The sequence below is a fragment of the Zosterops lateralis genome (assembly GCF_965231275.1).
Source record: "Zosterops lateralis genome assembly, chromosome: 2".
NCBI classification, from domain to species: domain Eukaryota; kingdom Metazoa; phylum Chordata; class Aves; order Passeriformes; family Zosteropidae; genus Zosterops; species Zosterops lateralis.
The window spans coordinates 76,641,154-76,657,661 of record NC_139763.1 but is presented as its reverse complement, the minus strand read 5'-3'; the positions used below and the strand labels follow the sequence as shown (position 1 = coordinate 76,657,661).

The window sequence follows — 16,508 nt, the reverse complement described above, 5'->3', positions numbered from 1 at the left end:
GTTATCAGCTAAGCTACAAAGACTGAAAAGAAAATTAATAACCCTTCAAACACAATTTTAATTGAGCGCTTTTGCAGAAAATGGGCTTAAGCTGGAAATCAAGCGGCTCTTTTCATGAATCTTTGTATCAGAAATATTTTTGGCCAAGAATTTTCATCCTTTAAGCAAACTTTTTGATTCTCTAACCCACTGGAATTAAGTGAGATTTAGTAATACCAGAGTAGTAAGAGAGTAGAAAGAGCCTTGATTAAAGAAGTTTATTTGTTTATTGTACGATATAGCTACTTTTGAGAGCAAGTGATTTCTTTCTTATCTCAGGAGTCCTTTCTAATCTACATTTCTGCATTTCTGTACTTGAAGCCAATCCCTAAACCCAAAACCATAAGAATATTCCTTCTTCCCTGCCCTCTGCACACAGTTGTAAAGACGTACACCCTGGAGAGTAGTCTAAGAGAGGAAGCAGAGGAAAGAGGAACAGAAAGTGGAAGTAGATCTGTACACTGATGACAATGAGCCGCAACTAATTAACCATCAGATTTTCACCAGGGTTTGTGAGGGGTTCAGAGACAAGTGTGTCCTCCTTTCTCTGTCTTTGTGAAAAAACCTGACATTTCCTGCCAGAATACAGTTTTTAGTGTTTGAAAGCTAGACTTGGCTCTTGAACCATCAGGGCAAAAAAGACATCAAGGACAAAATTATATGAGAAACATAATTTATTAGGAGACTTGACCATAACAGGAAAAGTTGTGATAAATTAATTATATATATATATATATATATATATATTTGCTTTAAAATAAATAATTATTAAGACTATAATGCCATAGAATTTGAACAGAAATCCGTTCTGACCTGAGAATCATGAAATGCTGAAAAAACGCAGCAGTTAAAAACATACAATGTGCACATGGAAAAACATTGCAATTAACAATTAAACCAGCTGGTGCTCTTCATTTGCCCAACAATCCGTTTGGCACGAGGATCAAACTGGAACTGAGTTGTTCCGTGGAAGAAATATACATAGCCTAGGAGCAAAATTTAATACAATTATATTTCATAGGTGATTCTTTTCATTGTTTTGGAAAAAAAAAAAAAAAAAACAAACAAAAAACAATCCCCATTGTAGGCAGTCCATATATACCTGATATTTTTCATTTCCTTCTCATTAAGGTTAATAACAGCTTTTTGAAAAAATTATTCTATCTATAGAAGCCCAAATATTCACCTAAACACAGGTTAAAGGTAAGTTTCACTCACCATCTTTCTGGAAAGCAGCATCAACTCTGCCAATGTTTCCAAAGCTGGAGACTATTTTCTTGGGATACCCATGATCCATGGATTTTTTCTTTTCATCGTATCTTAAAAGAAGAAGAAATATCAGTAGAATTTATGAGGAAGTGGACAATATTTTTAAAGTCAAAAGCAAATTCTTGCATGCTACTCTACTTGTGTGCTACTTCTCTAAGAAGTCTCATAGAGATTAACTTAAGTAGCTTTTTGATTCTTCTTATTAAGTTTCTCTCAGAGATTTCTCTAAGGTTTGAAAATCCTACCTATGGTAAAATTTGTCACAATGTTCCCAGGGACCCTAGAAACACAGCTCAGAAATTTATTTTTGTATTTCTGGACTAGCAGAACCTTGGCCATCACTTGCACATAAAATTAATTTCTATTCAAGGCACTGAATATCCAGTTCAGCATAAATACAAAACATAAAACGTCAGAGAAGACAGTAGCACAGTCCTGAACCATAGTTGAATTAGCATCAATGATGGGCTTTTTAAACAAAATTCCTCTCTGAAATTTGTCACAAGGTTCAATTAGAAATACAAGCAACCTTAAAATTGGAGAATATTTATAATTACTCCCTAGAGGAATTAAATTTCAACACTTTGCATTGATGACTCATTTTGCTTGAAAAGTGAATTAAAAGTGGACACTATACGACATAGCATAAAAAAGTAGCACTGTTGTGGAGCAAAAGTAAGTAATCTACTAGAAACTGAGTAATTCTAGTAATTCCAGCTATACTACTAGAATTTTTTATTCAGTAGGTTTTCATTCTGGTAGAAGTACTTATAATCCTGCTACAGGAATCTAATATCAGGGAAAAAACATCAAGATGAAAAGGTGATATTTTCTAGAAAATACCTAATTTTTTTAAACTCCAAAGAAACACATTAAAATTTCTGGAATATGCCTGGTTTAAACATCAATCCACTCAAACTATATAGTAATACATCAGTCCTCAGGGAAATAAAAACATATTTTCTGGTAAATGAACATTAAATCTTACCTCCAGTATCTGTCAGCTACAAAGAAGTATGTTTTTCCTGTGGTTTCATCATTATAAGCTGCATTAACTCTTTTAACACTCTTTGGGAACCCAAGACGATAAATTGGTTTGGGATAGCCAGGTAGAACATCATATCCCCTGACGACCCAATATTTGTCCTCTGAAAAATATCAACAGGTTTCATTTGTTTTTGCCATTTGTATAAATCAAATAAAGTTTGTTTTTTAGATGTCTGGAAGACAATGTGTCTAGATGTCAGTATTATTCCTTTCAGTTTATTACTTTAGAAAATGTTTCTAATTCTTTCACTGGGACTAAATCATAGAGACAAGGGAAATGGTTTTTCCTTTTATGAATAAAACATTAGAATCATGAGGTGTGTTGGATAGAATATTTCCCAGAACTTTTAAAAATTAACATAAGTTATTTTTCTGCATAACAACTTGGGGAGAGTTGGAGGTTTATGAGTTAAACCATTGACCTTGGATGGGGATATTGAATTTTTTTAATTCCTGTAATATGCTTTTTGATTATAGAGCCACATAGTATTTTCAAAACTAGGCAATGTGCATCAAATTAAACTATTAAGAAAAGCACATATCTAATCAAAATACTTTGGTAATTTTAAATGCAATTAACATATTTATATATGGTAATAGATCATGCACTATTGTATGTGCATAATGATTTTATTTGAGATATTTAAAGGGTATTTGAGACCTTGAAAAAGAAGGACTGATTGTTAGTTCAGTGAGCAATTTTCCTCTTACAGAACAATTTTCCATCAACATATTTTTGCATTTTTTTCAAAATATAACAAACACTAATAAGCGTATCAGTAACTGTAGCATGAAAATGCCTGTATTTGTCAATTGAATTCAGTAAAAATCCTTCTGCACAAAGTGAAGGGCTGTTACCTGAAGACAACTAGACCTGAAGAAGGCTAGTTGCTTTCATAACTTGTTTTTTTCAGGGCACTATCTATGACAGAGGGGAAATTTTTCTAGATTATGACTTCCAGAGATCATTTACAGAAATATGATCCTCTGGTAATTATTTTCAGAATTATAAGATTTTCTGTTCTACTTGCTTAAAAACACTTCAACTTTTGTAACTGCAAAGTTTGTAAGAAGCAGGAAGTAACAGGTCAGAAAAAATGGAGACTTTCTGATTCAATTACCTTTAAAAATTATAATTTCATCTGTCTCAATGTTTTCATAAGCAGCTTGAATTCCTGATGGTAACCTTGGCCAGAACAGTGAGATAAAATTGAGCTCTGTCTCTGCCCTTGCAGGATGCTTGCGCAGCATGTATCTGTTTTAAAGAAAATTTCAGTCATAAAATAATTCCACTTCTATCAAAAATTCAAAATAACTATTATAGCTCCTGAAGTACAATGGAGTGGAGATGTGAATGTCCCCGTCCACTGAGTGTAAATGAAATCTTGAGCAAAGAAATTCATAATTTTTGCACCTCAGTTATGTGCTAAAAATTAAGCAAATTGAATATAAGACCTTCTACTTCTTTGTAGGGCAATAAGGCTCAGACATCCTTCTCCCTTGGCACTGCTTTCACTTCTGTCTTTGCTCCTGTACTGAGGATGAGTGTGGCACCCATGGGCGCAATGCTAACAGAGTGCTCTTGCTTTGCTGTTTATTTGAATCAATTTCAGAGATATAAGTGTGTCACAGTGGTGGGAACAGTGATAGAATAGTTGGAAAACAACCCACAAGCTCCTGTCACCTTCCCTGCTCTTGTCAAATAGGGCTCTTTGGATTAATGATCTGAGAATGATCTTCTAGTACTTCTTTTTGTTTTACATTGCAAAAGGACAGTTTTCCCTCATGATTTTTTTTAAGCTACTGAATATTTTAAAGGAATAATATATATGCTTGTTGTTGTTACCTGCCCTTGAAGAAGAATATTTCTCCACGTAGGGTAGTAATAGCATCAAATGTCAAATTTGGGTCACAAGCTTCTGGAGTTATGGGTCCTGTTGGCTGCACAGCAGCAGTAGATCGTCCTGTAGGATGAATATTTATCATTTAGCATGGAGAAATATAAGGGGAGGGTTCAGAATATCTCTGAGAACTCAGAGAACACATCTTATATAAAATTAAAAAGGATATAATTTTAAAGTAAGAGTATGTAATTAAATGCAGATTTCTAATGCTGATAAAACAAGTTGTGTTCATCTTTTCCAAAACGAGATTTTTGTGGAACTGTACTTCAGCTGAAGTTAGCTTCTAGGAATTTTCTCTCTTTTGTTATCTATTTCTCAGAAACTGTTAAACTTCTTGCTTTGGTGGAATATTAAATACCTTTGTTTGACCACTTACCAGCCTCCCAAATATAGGTATTAAATAAATATATAATTTCTTACCATAAATGGCCTGAATTCCATCAATGTCATCCTGAGGAAGAAGGAATTCATTGGGGTCAGTGTAGGAGTAAGTTGGATACATCAGTGCTCCAGGATCGTTTGAATGAGACAGACCCAGTGAGTGGCCAAGCTCATGGGCAAGAACAATGAACAAATTGTAGCCTGTAGGATGAAAACCATATGGAACAAGATAAAATCTGTTTCAATAGTTGGCACAATTGACTAAATGGGAAACTAATATACACTAGAGGTAGAAGAGAGACTGTAAGTAATTCTATCATCATAACAACACAAAAACATTGCTACAGAAGAGCTGCATGAATATGTGAACAATGTCTGATTTTAATTGTGTTCTCATTGTCATTTCTCTAGTGTTCCTCTTTCTTAAACACAAGTTGTTTCCCCTGCTATCACATAAACTTCTCACATCAAGGATTATGTTCATGGTGAGGGATTGTTGGCAGTAATCCAACAGAAAAAAGAACTTCAAAACAAACAATGAGATTACAGTTTCAGTGATACTTGGAACACCCTAGTTAGCACTAAAGTTTGAAGTGCTAGATTGAGAAAAAGAAATAATTTGCCTTCAGAAGTCTACCAACAGATTTCCCTGGTATGCAAGTTTTAGCTTTCCTCTAAAAATGAAAAAGTATTTTAAAGTGCTGACCTTAAAATCATTATAAACCCTTATGACCTAAATATTTATATGACATTATAAATGCCACTACGATCTAAATATCTATTTTCTGCAAGTTCATGCCTAAAAGTGGCAGTAAAAAACAACAACAAAGAAAGGACAAGCAATTATAAATTAAAAGCTCTGTCCCTTTTGCTCACTTTTCTGCCTGTAGTCAGGCTCATGAAACAGTAAACATCACATGAGGTAAGACTGTATGAGGTTAAAACTATATAGATTCAGCTACAAAAGCTTACCTCTTCCATCTTTTGTCCAAGCTTCCTCCTCATCCATATGCACATCTCCACCAATGCCTTCACCAGGCTGGAATGCATGAGCCAGCTGTCCATTGGGACCATCAAAAGGAGAATTGTCGCGATGGTCTAAAATTAAGAGGTAAAAAATCAGTTAAAATCCTAAATTTCTTCTATAGCTTCAGATGGGTATTTAATATCCTGCGTTATCACTGTTACCTCTATAAGCAAAAGAGATCATTATATCTGCTTCTTTGTCCTCAACCCTTCGGAATGTCAGTGGTGTCACATTGCTCCAGACACTGAGAGCTTTTCTGACTGCTTCATCTACATCAGCTCGTCTCATCTTCGGGGTGTAATTCAAAATCCTTCAAAAAAAAACCCCAACATATAATACATTGTTTAGAAAATAGTTGAAATTTCAGCATTTTAGCTGAAATATAATTACTTGAGAAAAAAATCAGAAATCTTAGACATATCTTTCATGAATGAAAATTAATAAAGGCTTTTTTTTAGATACTGCCTTCTAAAATGTCTGTCTTCTTCCAGAAATCACTAAATCACTCCATATGTCCATATATGGCATCATTCCTTCAGCTCCCCTACCCCAAAGTTGGTGTGTTAGATTTATACATTTTTGAACCAGATTAGGAAAGATTACCTGTATGTCAGATTATTTCTTTTCCATTTGGGATTCCCTGGTGTGAATGCATATCGCTGTATGTCAGGTACACCACATCTGGGTGTTTTCATCATCTCCAATGTGTCAAGATCAGGTTTTCCAGTCACTTCCAGTCCAAAGAATGACTGCATTTCCTTGAGCTTTGCAGTAAGGGCATTTTCACCACTGCTTCTTAAATGGGGATGGTGGTCCTTTGGAAGGTCATAGAAATTCTGTAGATAACTCTGAAAAAGAGTCAAAAAAAAAAAAAAAAAGGAAAAAAAGAGAGCATTTTGACTTGTCAGTACTGTTTTGATCCTTAAATTTTGATCACTTAAATTTTTCAAAATAATCTTAAACTATTCCCATATTGACATGCCCTGTGTTTACCAGGATGAAAAAGAACCTCTTTTCTTCAGTACAATTTTCCTATACTTTTCTGAATTTGTTATTTCACTGATGAAATATATCAAGAAATGTCTTGAAAAATCTAATAACTACTATTAATAATTAATTCTACATTATTTACTGTGGTCAATTACTCTAACAATAAAGCTTACAAGGAAACTTATAACTGGCCTCATCCAAGGAAATTAAGGCTGGCAGTGAGAATCCAGAGGCCAGGACTCCCACCAAAGTGGGTGACTACTGCTAGAGTCAGACTTGGCAAATCTTGCCTTTTATTTTTAGCTGCACAGTTAGAAACTCAGGCTTTCCTACTGATTTTCAAGAATTTTGTCTACAAGAAATTATGTTGTGTCTGTGTAATTCCCTTTTTCCAAAATATTCTGCAAGAGATCTCTTCAGCCAAAACATGGAAAAACATACCTGCTTCAATCAAGTTTCCTTCCCTATATTATTAAGACTAGTCATATCACAAGTTTCAAAGCATATTCTGAAATGTAAATTGCTGCTGAATTTGGCTGTTTCTGCTAGAACACATTCCTCAGTAGTTTTGTTATTACTTTACTGACAACACCAAAAGTGAAGTATATAATATTCAGATGACTTCTGGGTAAATAAGTTCCACATAATTTTTGCACATTTTCTAGGCTGATAGGAAAAGCTTTCTCTTAAAACCTCTGCAAAATGGCATATCTTTTACTTTCACCCATATTCTGCGAATTACAATTATACTTATCTCTCAGAATACCTTATGCTTCCCTTAGATATATACTGAAAAAAATACCTCTACAAGCTCTAGGGTTTTTCCTTCATCTTCTGCTTCTGGAGCCACAGGAAATGCAGAGGAGACGGCCACATATAGCAACAGGAGAATTGTAAAGGTCTTCATTCTCGTCTAAGGTTGTCTGCCTCAGTTGCACTCTTGAGATACTGAGCACACTTCTCAGCTGTGTTTATATAGCTGATAGTAAACCAGTGACAGCCTGACTCATGCTGTATAATATCCTCTGATTAGTAAAAATGATGCATAGCAGTTTCATCATCAGGTAGTGACACAAGGTGTTTAACTAATATTACTATCTTTATTTTGCCCAAGTCTTCTGGTTTGGGCAATTTTATTGCATGTTTTTCAGGTAAAACGTGGAGCTACATTTCATATGTTTTTTTGAATCATGAATTTAGACTATTTATGGCATAAGGTTTTGACAAACTGGAGAAATAATGAGAACATTTAAGAGCAACATAATATATTGTATGATAATTCATCAAATTATGCTACATATGCTACATATGATTTAATCTTAAACAGACTATATCATGCTATGTAGCAAGATACAAATGACAGTACAAAGAGCCAATCTTATTTAGGAATAACCAGCAGCATAAATTCAAGAAGACTGCCATCTATCAGTTATCTAACAGTTCTATCTAGAACAATTTTATGATAGCAGGAGTGCTAAAATGATTCAACATTTTTTTAATGGCATTAACAGTTTTGGTCATGCTACTGGAATCTGGGTTCTCATTTGTATGGTAAGTAACATTTCTACTCTTGCCAGCATGGATAAGGTCTCTGCTGCAATAGTGTGTTTCGATTGAGGCAGAGTGAGATGATGAGAGAAGACACCACGAAAGACAACAGGAATTTTCATCAGTGTGGAAAAAGAAGATTAAAATAACCAATTTTTTTTGTCCTGTGTTCACTGTTTCATAGAAGGAAGAGTGAGAGGAGCCATGATAAAAGCTTGTAAATATAAGGAAGTATTTAAAATAATTTAGCAGCTTCCAGTCTCCAACACCTAGGCGATCTTAAACACCAGTGATTAAGTTTAGATAAGATTTGGGATTCAACTGCCTTTATATTAGTGTTATTTGAAATTCTCTAGGGAATCATAACTGTTGTCCAGTTGCTCTGGAAGATGCAGGTCTCCATAGCTCCTGTGCCATGGAAGCCAGCCCTGGATGGGTGTCTGAAGTACAGGCAAGTAAGTAATGAGGTGGAATCTGCTTTAAGTGTTTTGTTGCTTAGATATCTGTAAGTAATTTAGATCTCCGAGTTCCCATTTTGGACAATGAATTCTAGAGAGTGATTCAACTGACCACATGACATGGACCTCTAGATGAGAAGAATTGCCCTCCATACTACATTGACTGTATTGGCCAGGTCCCTAACAGTGATAAGAGAAGTTTAAATATCCTGGGTTAGGAGTCTACACTCCTAAATTGAGGAAAACATTTCTAACTGGAAGCATCAGAGTAATTGGTCTGAAGGGGATGTATGTTTGCTAACTCGGCAGACTGACAGGTACAGGCTGGACATCTTTCAGGACGATTTTGATGTTTCTGTCCTTATTGCAAGTAAAGACCCTCCTTGTAAACCTTAAAAGAGAAACAGTTAATGTTAGTGTGAGAAGGAGGAATACAAATAAATATCATTATTTTAATTATGCCAGGAAATTCTTCACTTACTTTTCCGAATATCATAAAAAAGAATCTATTTAATATGAGGTGCTGCACTCACTGTAGTGTAACACACCCTAATAACATCTAGGTTCAGGAGAGCTTACACACTCCTGGGAAAAGTAAATTACCTTATATCTTCCAATGTGAGTCACATAGCTTTCCTGGAGTGATTGATTGAAGCTGATACAAGACACTTCAAAAGCAGAAGCTGGGATTTGAAATGACTAGGAAAAGATTTCCTCAAGAGGTATAGCTGTTGTAGACTAAAGAAATTCAACTTCATGGTTCATAGTCCAAGGAGACTTAATTACTGGTTATTCTTACTCCATCTTGATTCAGACATGCAAAAAGAATTTTGTGTGCTGGATACTTCTCCAAAGACTTGGCTACAACTCAAAGGATTTTGGAATTGATGAAATGCTGCTTAACTTCTCTAACTTTGTTTGTAAACTAGTCTAATGACCCTGAAATTTTTTCTCCTTCCTGTATTTCTTTAGGATGGTTAATATCTTAATTTCTTATTTTTTCCATAGGTAGGAGTTAACTTCTTATTTTTTCTATCTTTTTTTTCCCCTTTAATTTTCTGAGGGCATCATAGACATGTTTAAGCACATACACACAAAGAAGAGAAGCACATTAATCACATGCATTTGGTGGCTGAGACAAGAACATAAGGAAATACTGTGCTGTGGCTTTAACATAAGGAAATCCTGTGCTGTGGTTTTCACAGATAGTTTCTTCTGCCGTGCAGATTTCTGTGGAGGGTCTGTGGCCATATTTTAGTGTGATCAAGAGGATACTGAGTTGGGCAGAGGGTCAGAGAGGACTCCTGGCTTTTTTCCATGACACTTTAAATAATTTACTTCCTAAGGCAGCCAGTGGAAGGACTAGAAAATCCTGGACTCCAGCAGTAGCTGTGGGAACTCTCTGTGCATTTGAGGAGTGAAAAACTTTAAGCAGCATCAGAAAGAGGAAAGAGAAGTAGTGGGATTCCCCTGTCTTGGGAATTTCCATGGTGTTGGGCTAAAAAGTCATGTCCCATTTCATCATCTGCACTGACTTCCTACTGCGTGTCCTTCTGCACAGCTCCCTTGAACCCACCACACTCAAGGGAAGGACAGGTCTCAGTCATCTGCTTTCCCATGGTGTGGCAGCTAGCACAACACCACTCTCTGCTCCTTCTCAAGCACTTGCCTTCAGACAAAGGCTCAGATCCCAACAGACAGAGATGTGAATATGCCAAAATGAAAATGAGACCTCCTTAGAGGGGGAGATCTCATGACAGTTGCTACTGAGTGCCAATAGGTGTCTGCACAGTTCCTTATTTTTCTTGTGGGACCACTGTGTTGGACCTGCATTTGACTGGCACTGTCCTGGCCTCTCACTAAACCCCACTTCCACTTATTTTCCTATGTGAATGGCTCTATCCTGTCTGGGGGGTCTCAGTGAGAGCCTCTGGGGTGGGGCCAGGCCTGGAGGCCCCTGTGTCATTGATGCTGTGACTGGAAAGACACTAGGGTGCACACAAGTCCATTGGGTGTATATGTACATGTGTATGTACCTGTTGGGATACAAGCACAGCCTTACTGCTGGACCTGAGGTCAGGGAGCTGCAGCAGCCTTAGGTCTATCAAGGTACCAGATCTGGACAACTCCAAACACACTGTCCCTGTCTGGAGTTTGTTTAAACTCATAGAAATTTAGAATCATAGATGGCTTGGACTGAAAGAAACCTAAATGGTCGTCTTGTTCCAACCCCTTTACCATAGGTACAAACACTTTCCACTAGACCAGGTTACTCAAAGCCCCATCCAACCTGGTCTTGAACACTTCCAGGGATGGGACATCCACAACTTCTGTGGCAACTCTTCCAGTGCCTCACTACACTCCAAGTAGAGAATCTCTTCCCAAGATTTAGATTAAATCTCTTGTATTTTAATTTGAAACTATTGGCCCTTGTCCTATCACTATATGCCGCTCTAAAAAGTCCCTAAACCTTATACATATAAATCTTATACATCCCTCTTAAGTACTGGAAGCCCACAATGATGTGTTCCTGAAGCCTTCTCTTCCCAGCTCTCTCAGCCTGTCTTCATAGCAGAGCTGTTCCAGAGCTGCTTACATGGAAAATCTCCATGTACTCAAAGGAGAGAGGAAAACTACACTTACCTATCCCCAACAGCTCTTCAGAGGCAGTTCTTGTCTGGATCAAATGCATCAGTGCCTCACTCACCCTGAATCACCCTGCTAGGTCTGGTACCCATCTGCTAAGCTACTCTTAAGGAAGAGAAGGTGGCACAGATGTTAAGCTAGTGCTTTGAAGGGTTTTTCCAGTGTCCACCCAAGCAGTACAAATTTGTGTCTCTCTGTATTAGCAATAATCCTGCTTTATTTTTAGACTTCTTCCTCAGCAAAACTGCACCACTGTTCCTTGTGTTGAGACAAGAGACCTCAAAATGTCCCTTTTCTAGATACTCTATTCCTCATTCTCTAGGTTTCTACAGGAATGTAAGCACTGCCAGAGGTCTACCCAGCATTGTTTCCCTTTGCAAGCATTAACTGAAAAAGACATTTAGGCAGAGGAGTTAAGAGAAGACATATTTCCACAGAAGAATTTCCCAGCCTTGAACCATTTTCTGTCTCAGTGTTTTCAATTTACTTTGTGCCTCATTTACCTAGGGCTTGGATTTGACTCTTGAAGCTGTTTCTCCTTTCCCCCATCTATCTCTGGTAACATGTTCTGATGACTTCCACCCACACTCCTGACTGAATAATGAAAACATAAATTCACAGTGTGAATCATTGTGGGGTTTCCCTAAATCAAGCCTCTCACTACAAAATAACTGTAGAAAAAGGAACATTGATTGGTAGTTATGTAATTTTAATGTTACAAAAATGAAATCTAGTACCTCATAATTCTAAGAATTGTTTACTCTTACAATTTGTCACGATGATGTTTGCAACTACTTTCTCAATAGCAGGTGTCACTACAAAATAATCATCATTCCCACAGAAAGTACTTTTCTTTCCATTCTGTGCTGTTTTGTATATCCTAATCTTCTAATGTCTTTCCAATCTATTTTGGAACAACAAAATAGAAATCTTTCTTCAAACCTAGAATATTATCCTGAAACAAGCTATTTTCCTTGGAGGATGTCACTTTTCATGTGAAGTCTAATGTGGCAAAGATGTATCACTGTCCACCAATACTGATTGCCAGATATTTGCTTGAAGTTAGAGGGCTCATGAGGAATTTTCCCTTAATGAACAAAGTAGATTTTAATACTGAGATGAAACAGCCAAAGGCAAGCCTCCAAATCAGCTGTCTTGAAGTTTGCACAAGCTCATGGCTTCACGTCACTCAGTGTTAAACATTTCCTTTATAGAACTGCTGTTGGTACTGCTCCAAGGGAATGATCAGTCCCTCAGTTTACAAACCAGGGTGCAGTGCTGGGGAGTGTTAGGAGCACAATTCTATAGTTCAAACTACTCAGAAGTCCAAAGGCCACTGTGATAGGGCTCAAGATGACAGGTGCTGAATCAGTTCTAATTATCTTATTGTAGAAAAGCAATTCAGTGTGACCAGTCTCACACTGGGGCAGCACTGGTGTTACACTTCAGTGACTGGCACAGTCTCAGACATGGCATCATCAATGATTTCAGTAAAAGGAGAAGGGAAGGAGTGCCACTTTCCATGCCAAGCACCTGTTTCCTGAACACAAGGAAGATCAAATGCATTCTTTATCTTTGCAGTTGGGCTGTTACTTGGGATGGGAATATGGTCTGTTGCGTCCAAGTCTTCATTTCTCTAATGTCAGATAGGCCTTGGGAATGCTCTGCAGAACCAGCATTACCAACTCAAAGCCCTTTGCCTCTGGACTTGGTGGTAATCACACAAGCTGTGCAGATGTAAAACTTGTCCTGAAAGAGACAACAAGAAGAAACCAATGTGTCCACACTGATCTACAAACTAAATCTGCATATTTCTTGTGGATCTGCACCATTTGAGACATACTGAAACTCCTATAGGTTCATAGCCCCCCAGCTGGATACATGGCACAAATGCCAAAACATCCCATGAGAAAGCTACTGTTTGTGAACCTACAAAGGCAGTTTTCTTCCTGGCAGCCAGATGGAAGTTTAGAGGCTGCCAGGGAATAATCTAGAAACAAAGCCTGCTCCTTGGAAATTTTAAAGTATTTTCTCTGTAATCAATGGCACCTAAGACATGTACCTTTGCAGCTCTCAGTTGTCTTAAACACTTCTGAACCTACACATCTGCTGTTTCTGCTACTGAGAAAGGTTCTTTTTCCCCCACAGCATTTCCATTAACCAAACTAAACATCTCACTAGGAACAAGTTCCTGCAGACAATATTTAAATGGACTCATTTTAATCTTATTCTGTTCTGCCAGGACTTATCAGTTACCTTTGTCTGGTTTACTGAGGTGGTAAACTTTCTGCTCTTAGTCTGAGTGTTTAAATCACTACACAATGTCTTTCAGTTCAGGTCAGTACCTTGTTTGATCATATACTTGTAATCCTGCCAAGAACAATATCAAAGGTAATTTGTCTCTTCTAGGCAGGATGAGTGTGCGAAACCAAGAAAACCAAGAAATAGTAGGAAAAAGAACTTGCAAGCTAAACAGTTTGTTGTCTTGATTAGATAGTATTGGGACTTCCATGTTAGACCTTCTGGATTGTGTCTAATGGTCACACTATGGAGTCCTTGAAAAGCAAAAGGCAAATGTACACATTCAGATGTAACTAAAATGTCCTCCAGGAGACCATTATATATAAAATATAGAAGAAAACAGAGAAATTCCTGTGATCTGAATTCTACAGTCACATAGTAAGCCTGTTCCTTGTGAGAGAGACTATTATCTTCACCCAAGTTTCTATGCAAACAGGGTAGAAATTGTCTAAAACATGGAAAATCTGATGTGTTTAGAAGACTGAGAAAACTATAACTGGAATGCTTGGACTTAGTGTACCACAGACAACAAATGCATTTAACTCAGAGCCTAGGTGTCAAACTGTATTTTAGAAGAGCACAGGATATTGAATACAGGTCAATCACTTTAAGCTCAAAAGCCTGTTTTCACTCAAACAGTAAGGCTGTCTTGTTAGTGGTACTGGAGATTTTTAAAATAAGATTTCTGAAGAGGAAATGATACCAACATCTGATGCTAAACCAGCTAAACTATATTGAGACAGACAGTACTAAAGTCAGCTAAGCTCTATTTCTGCCATGGATCTAAGACTTCATATTCACTATTTGTGTGACTATCTGTGTGCACAGAAATAGGTAAAGAAAGAACTCCAACTAATCCGAAATCATCAAAAAACCATCAAAGAAGAACTATTTGGGTAAATATGTGACAGCCAGAAAACTACAAAACAATCATGAAAGGTCTAGGACCAGCTATTTTGTTCTGAGAGCTATAATCTCATCTGAAAGACAGTATTTCCAGAAGAAAGTTGGATAGACCAGAGCTGGAAGAGATTATCCCATTTAAGATAACACGTTCTCATGCAATTATCCACAATGGAAATGATGTGCAAGGCACAGACGCCATAAAAGAACATCAACAGTAGGAACAACAGGAGAAAACTATTCAAACCAAAACAGTTTGAAACTTCCAATAGGAGAAAGAAAAAAAAAAAAAAAAAAAAAAAAGAAAAAGAAAAAGAAAAAAGAATCCCAAAGAAAAGCAACAAACCAACCAACCAAATAACACTATAAAGTGGGAGCCAGGATGTTCATGCATAATTTCAACTTTCATTGTTTTAGCTGAGACCATGGACAGATTAAGACTTGCAGCTGCAAGACCAATCAATAAGCCATACCAGAAACATGCAAGAAATACAGAATTAGAAAACAGGAACAGTACAAGGAGACTAAAAAGAAAGAAATAAACAGCACAAAAATATTTCCTGCTAAATTCAATAGAAACTTTCAAGTTACAGGGCTTGAACCTGCTTCTCTGACCTCAGCAATATCAGACACTGACCACAGCTACTCATTTCCTTTTCTCAGGGTACTGTGATTAAAATTAAACATTTTGACTTTAGTTCTACTTGAACAGCAAAGCCTTGTTTGCCACCTCTACAGCAGGTGTGGCAGCAGTATTTGTCTTGCAGGACTGACAATGTCATTATACATTTTTGACCCTGATGGAATTCAGATGGAGATTTCTCAATGACTGGAATGCCCCGTTTGAATAGCCCTGCTCCAGGGGTTTTAAAAACGCATCAGAAAGAAGGTTACATAAAGTGTGTTGGAATATCTCATTGCAATCTTGCAGTACAATTTTATGCATAAATAGAACACAATCCCCTTGTCCCAACAGGTCTGGAGATAATGGGTGCAAACTGAAACACGGGAGGTTCCCTCTCAACATCAGGAAACACTTTTTTACTGTGAGAGTGACAGAACGCTGTCACGGGTTGCCCAGTGTGGTGGTGGTGACTCTCCTTTGTGCAAAAGCAGTATCCCCAAAAGCCACCTAGAGACTCAGTACCCCACTCTAGGTGGGCTTGAGCAGAGGGGGTTGAACACAATAACCTCCAGAGGTCCAACTAACCTCAGTCATTTGGTGAGTCTGTGATTCATGGAGAAGCAAAATCAGATAGAACAACTATTTTTTCTCAGCTTTTTTCCTTTTTGGGGGGATGTTGTTTAATGAGAGAGAGACACTGGATGCTGGGAGTTTTTTTTTTTTATATGCATGAAAGAAGGAATGCTGTCTCTAAGACCTTATATCTTGCTAGCTGTCCATGTGAATAATTGTGGGCCTCAAGTGATGCCTGGCTTCACCATCAGGCAGATTATGTAAGCAGTATTGAACTGGCAGCTGCTTCATGTCTGCCCCCAGGGTCCAGAGAGCCTTGAGACTGGCCACAGAGACCATCACAGTCAGAAACCATGGAGCACTTAGACAAATATGAAAAGGACTTGTGGCCCCACTCCATTTCTCACCTCCCTCTGATGAGAACTTCTGTCCCATGGTGAAGCACCAACATGGAAATACAACAATGTGGAGGCCCTCAGGATCTGCTCTAAGACACACAGCCCTCCCAGCAGAGCAGCTGGCCTTGCTTCTTGTGTCCCCAGGAACATTCATATCCCTGTAGCTTGCAGCGACCCGCCAGCTGCTGGCGTTCACCTCTCTTGAGCTCCTCAGCAGCCAGTTCAGCTTGAAGCTCACACAGAAGGAGCTCATCCACACATAAGATGTGATTTACTGAGAAGAGAGGGCCAAACGTGCAGGGCATGGCCAAAGAAGCAGCTGAGTGCAGCCTGTTTGCATAAAACCAACCACTCTTATGCACTTATCCCTCTATTTTCCCTTTCCTCCCCAGTCTATCT

The 16,508-nt window shown here is 37.7% G+C and overlaps 1 protein-coding gene across 1 annotated transcript; it reads right to left on the bottom strand.

Moving 5' to 3' along the window:
* Positions 1 to 790: 790 nt before the first annotated feature.
* LOC310923921 (interstitial collagenase-like) lies at positions 791 to 7,564 on the bottom strand (the record flags this gene model as incomplete). Its single annotated transcript, XM_083884806.1, has 10 exons — positions 791 to 1,025; positions 1,258 to 1,358; positions 2,297 to 2,456; positions 3,477 to 3,610; positions 4,202 to 4,319; positions 4,680 to 4,841; positions 5,613 to 5,738; positions 5,829 to 5,977; positions 6,271 to 6,515; positions 7,460 to 7,564. The coding sequence occupies 10 exons, from the start codon at positions 7,562 to 7,564 to the stop codon at positions 925 to 927; spliced, it is 1,401 nt and encodes a 466-aa protein (XP_083740932.1). The 3' UTR covers positions 791 to 924.
* Between the last annotated feature and the right edge of the window lie 8,944 nt (positions 7,565 to 16,508).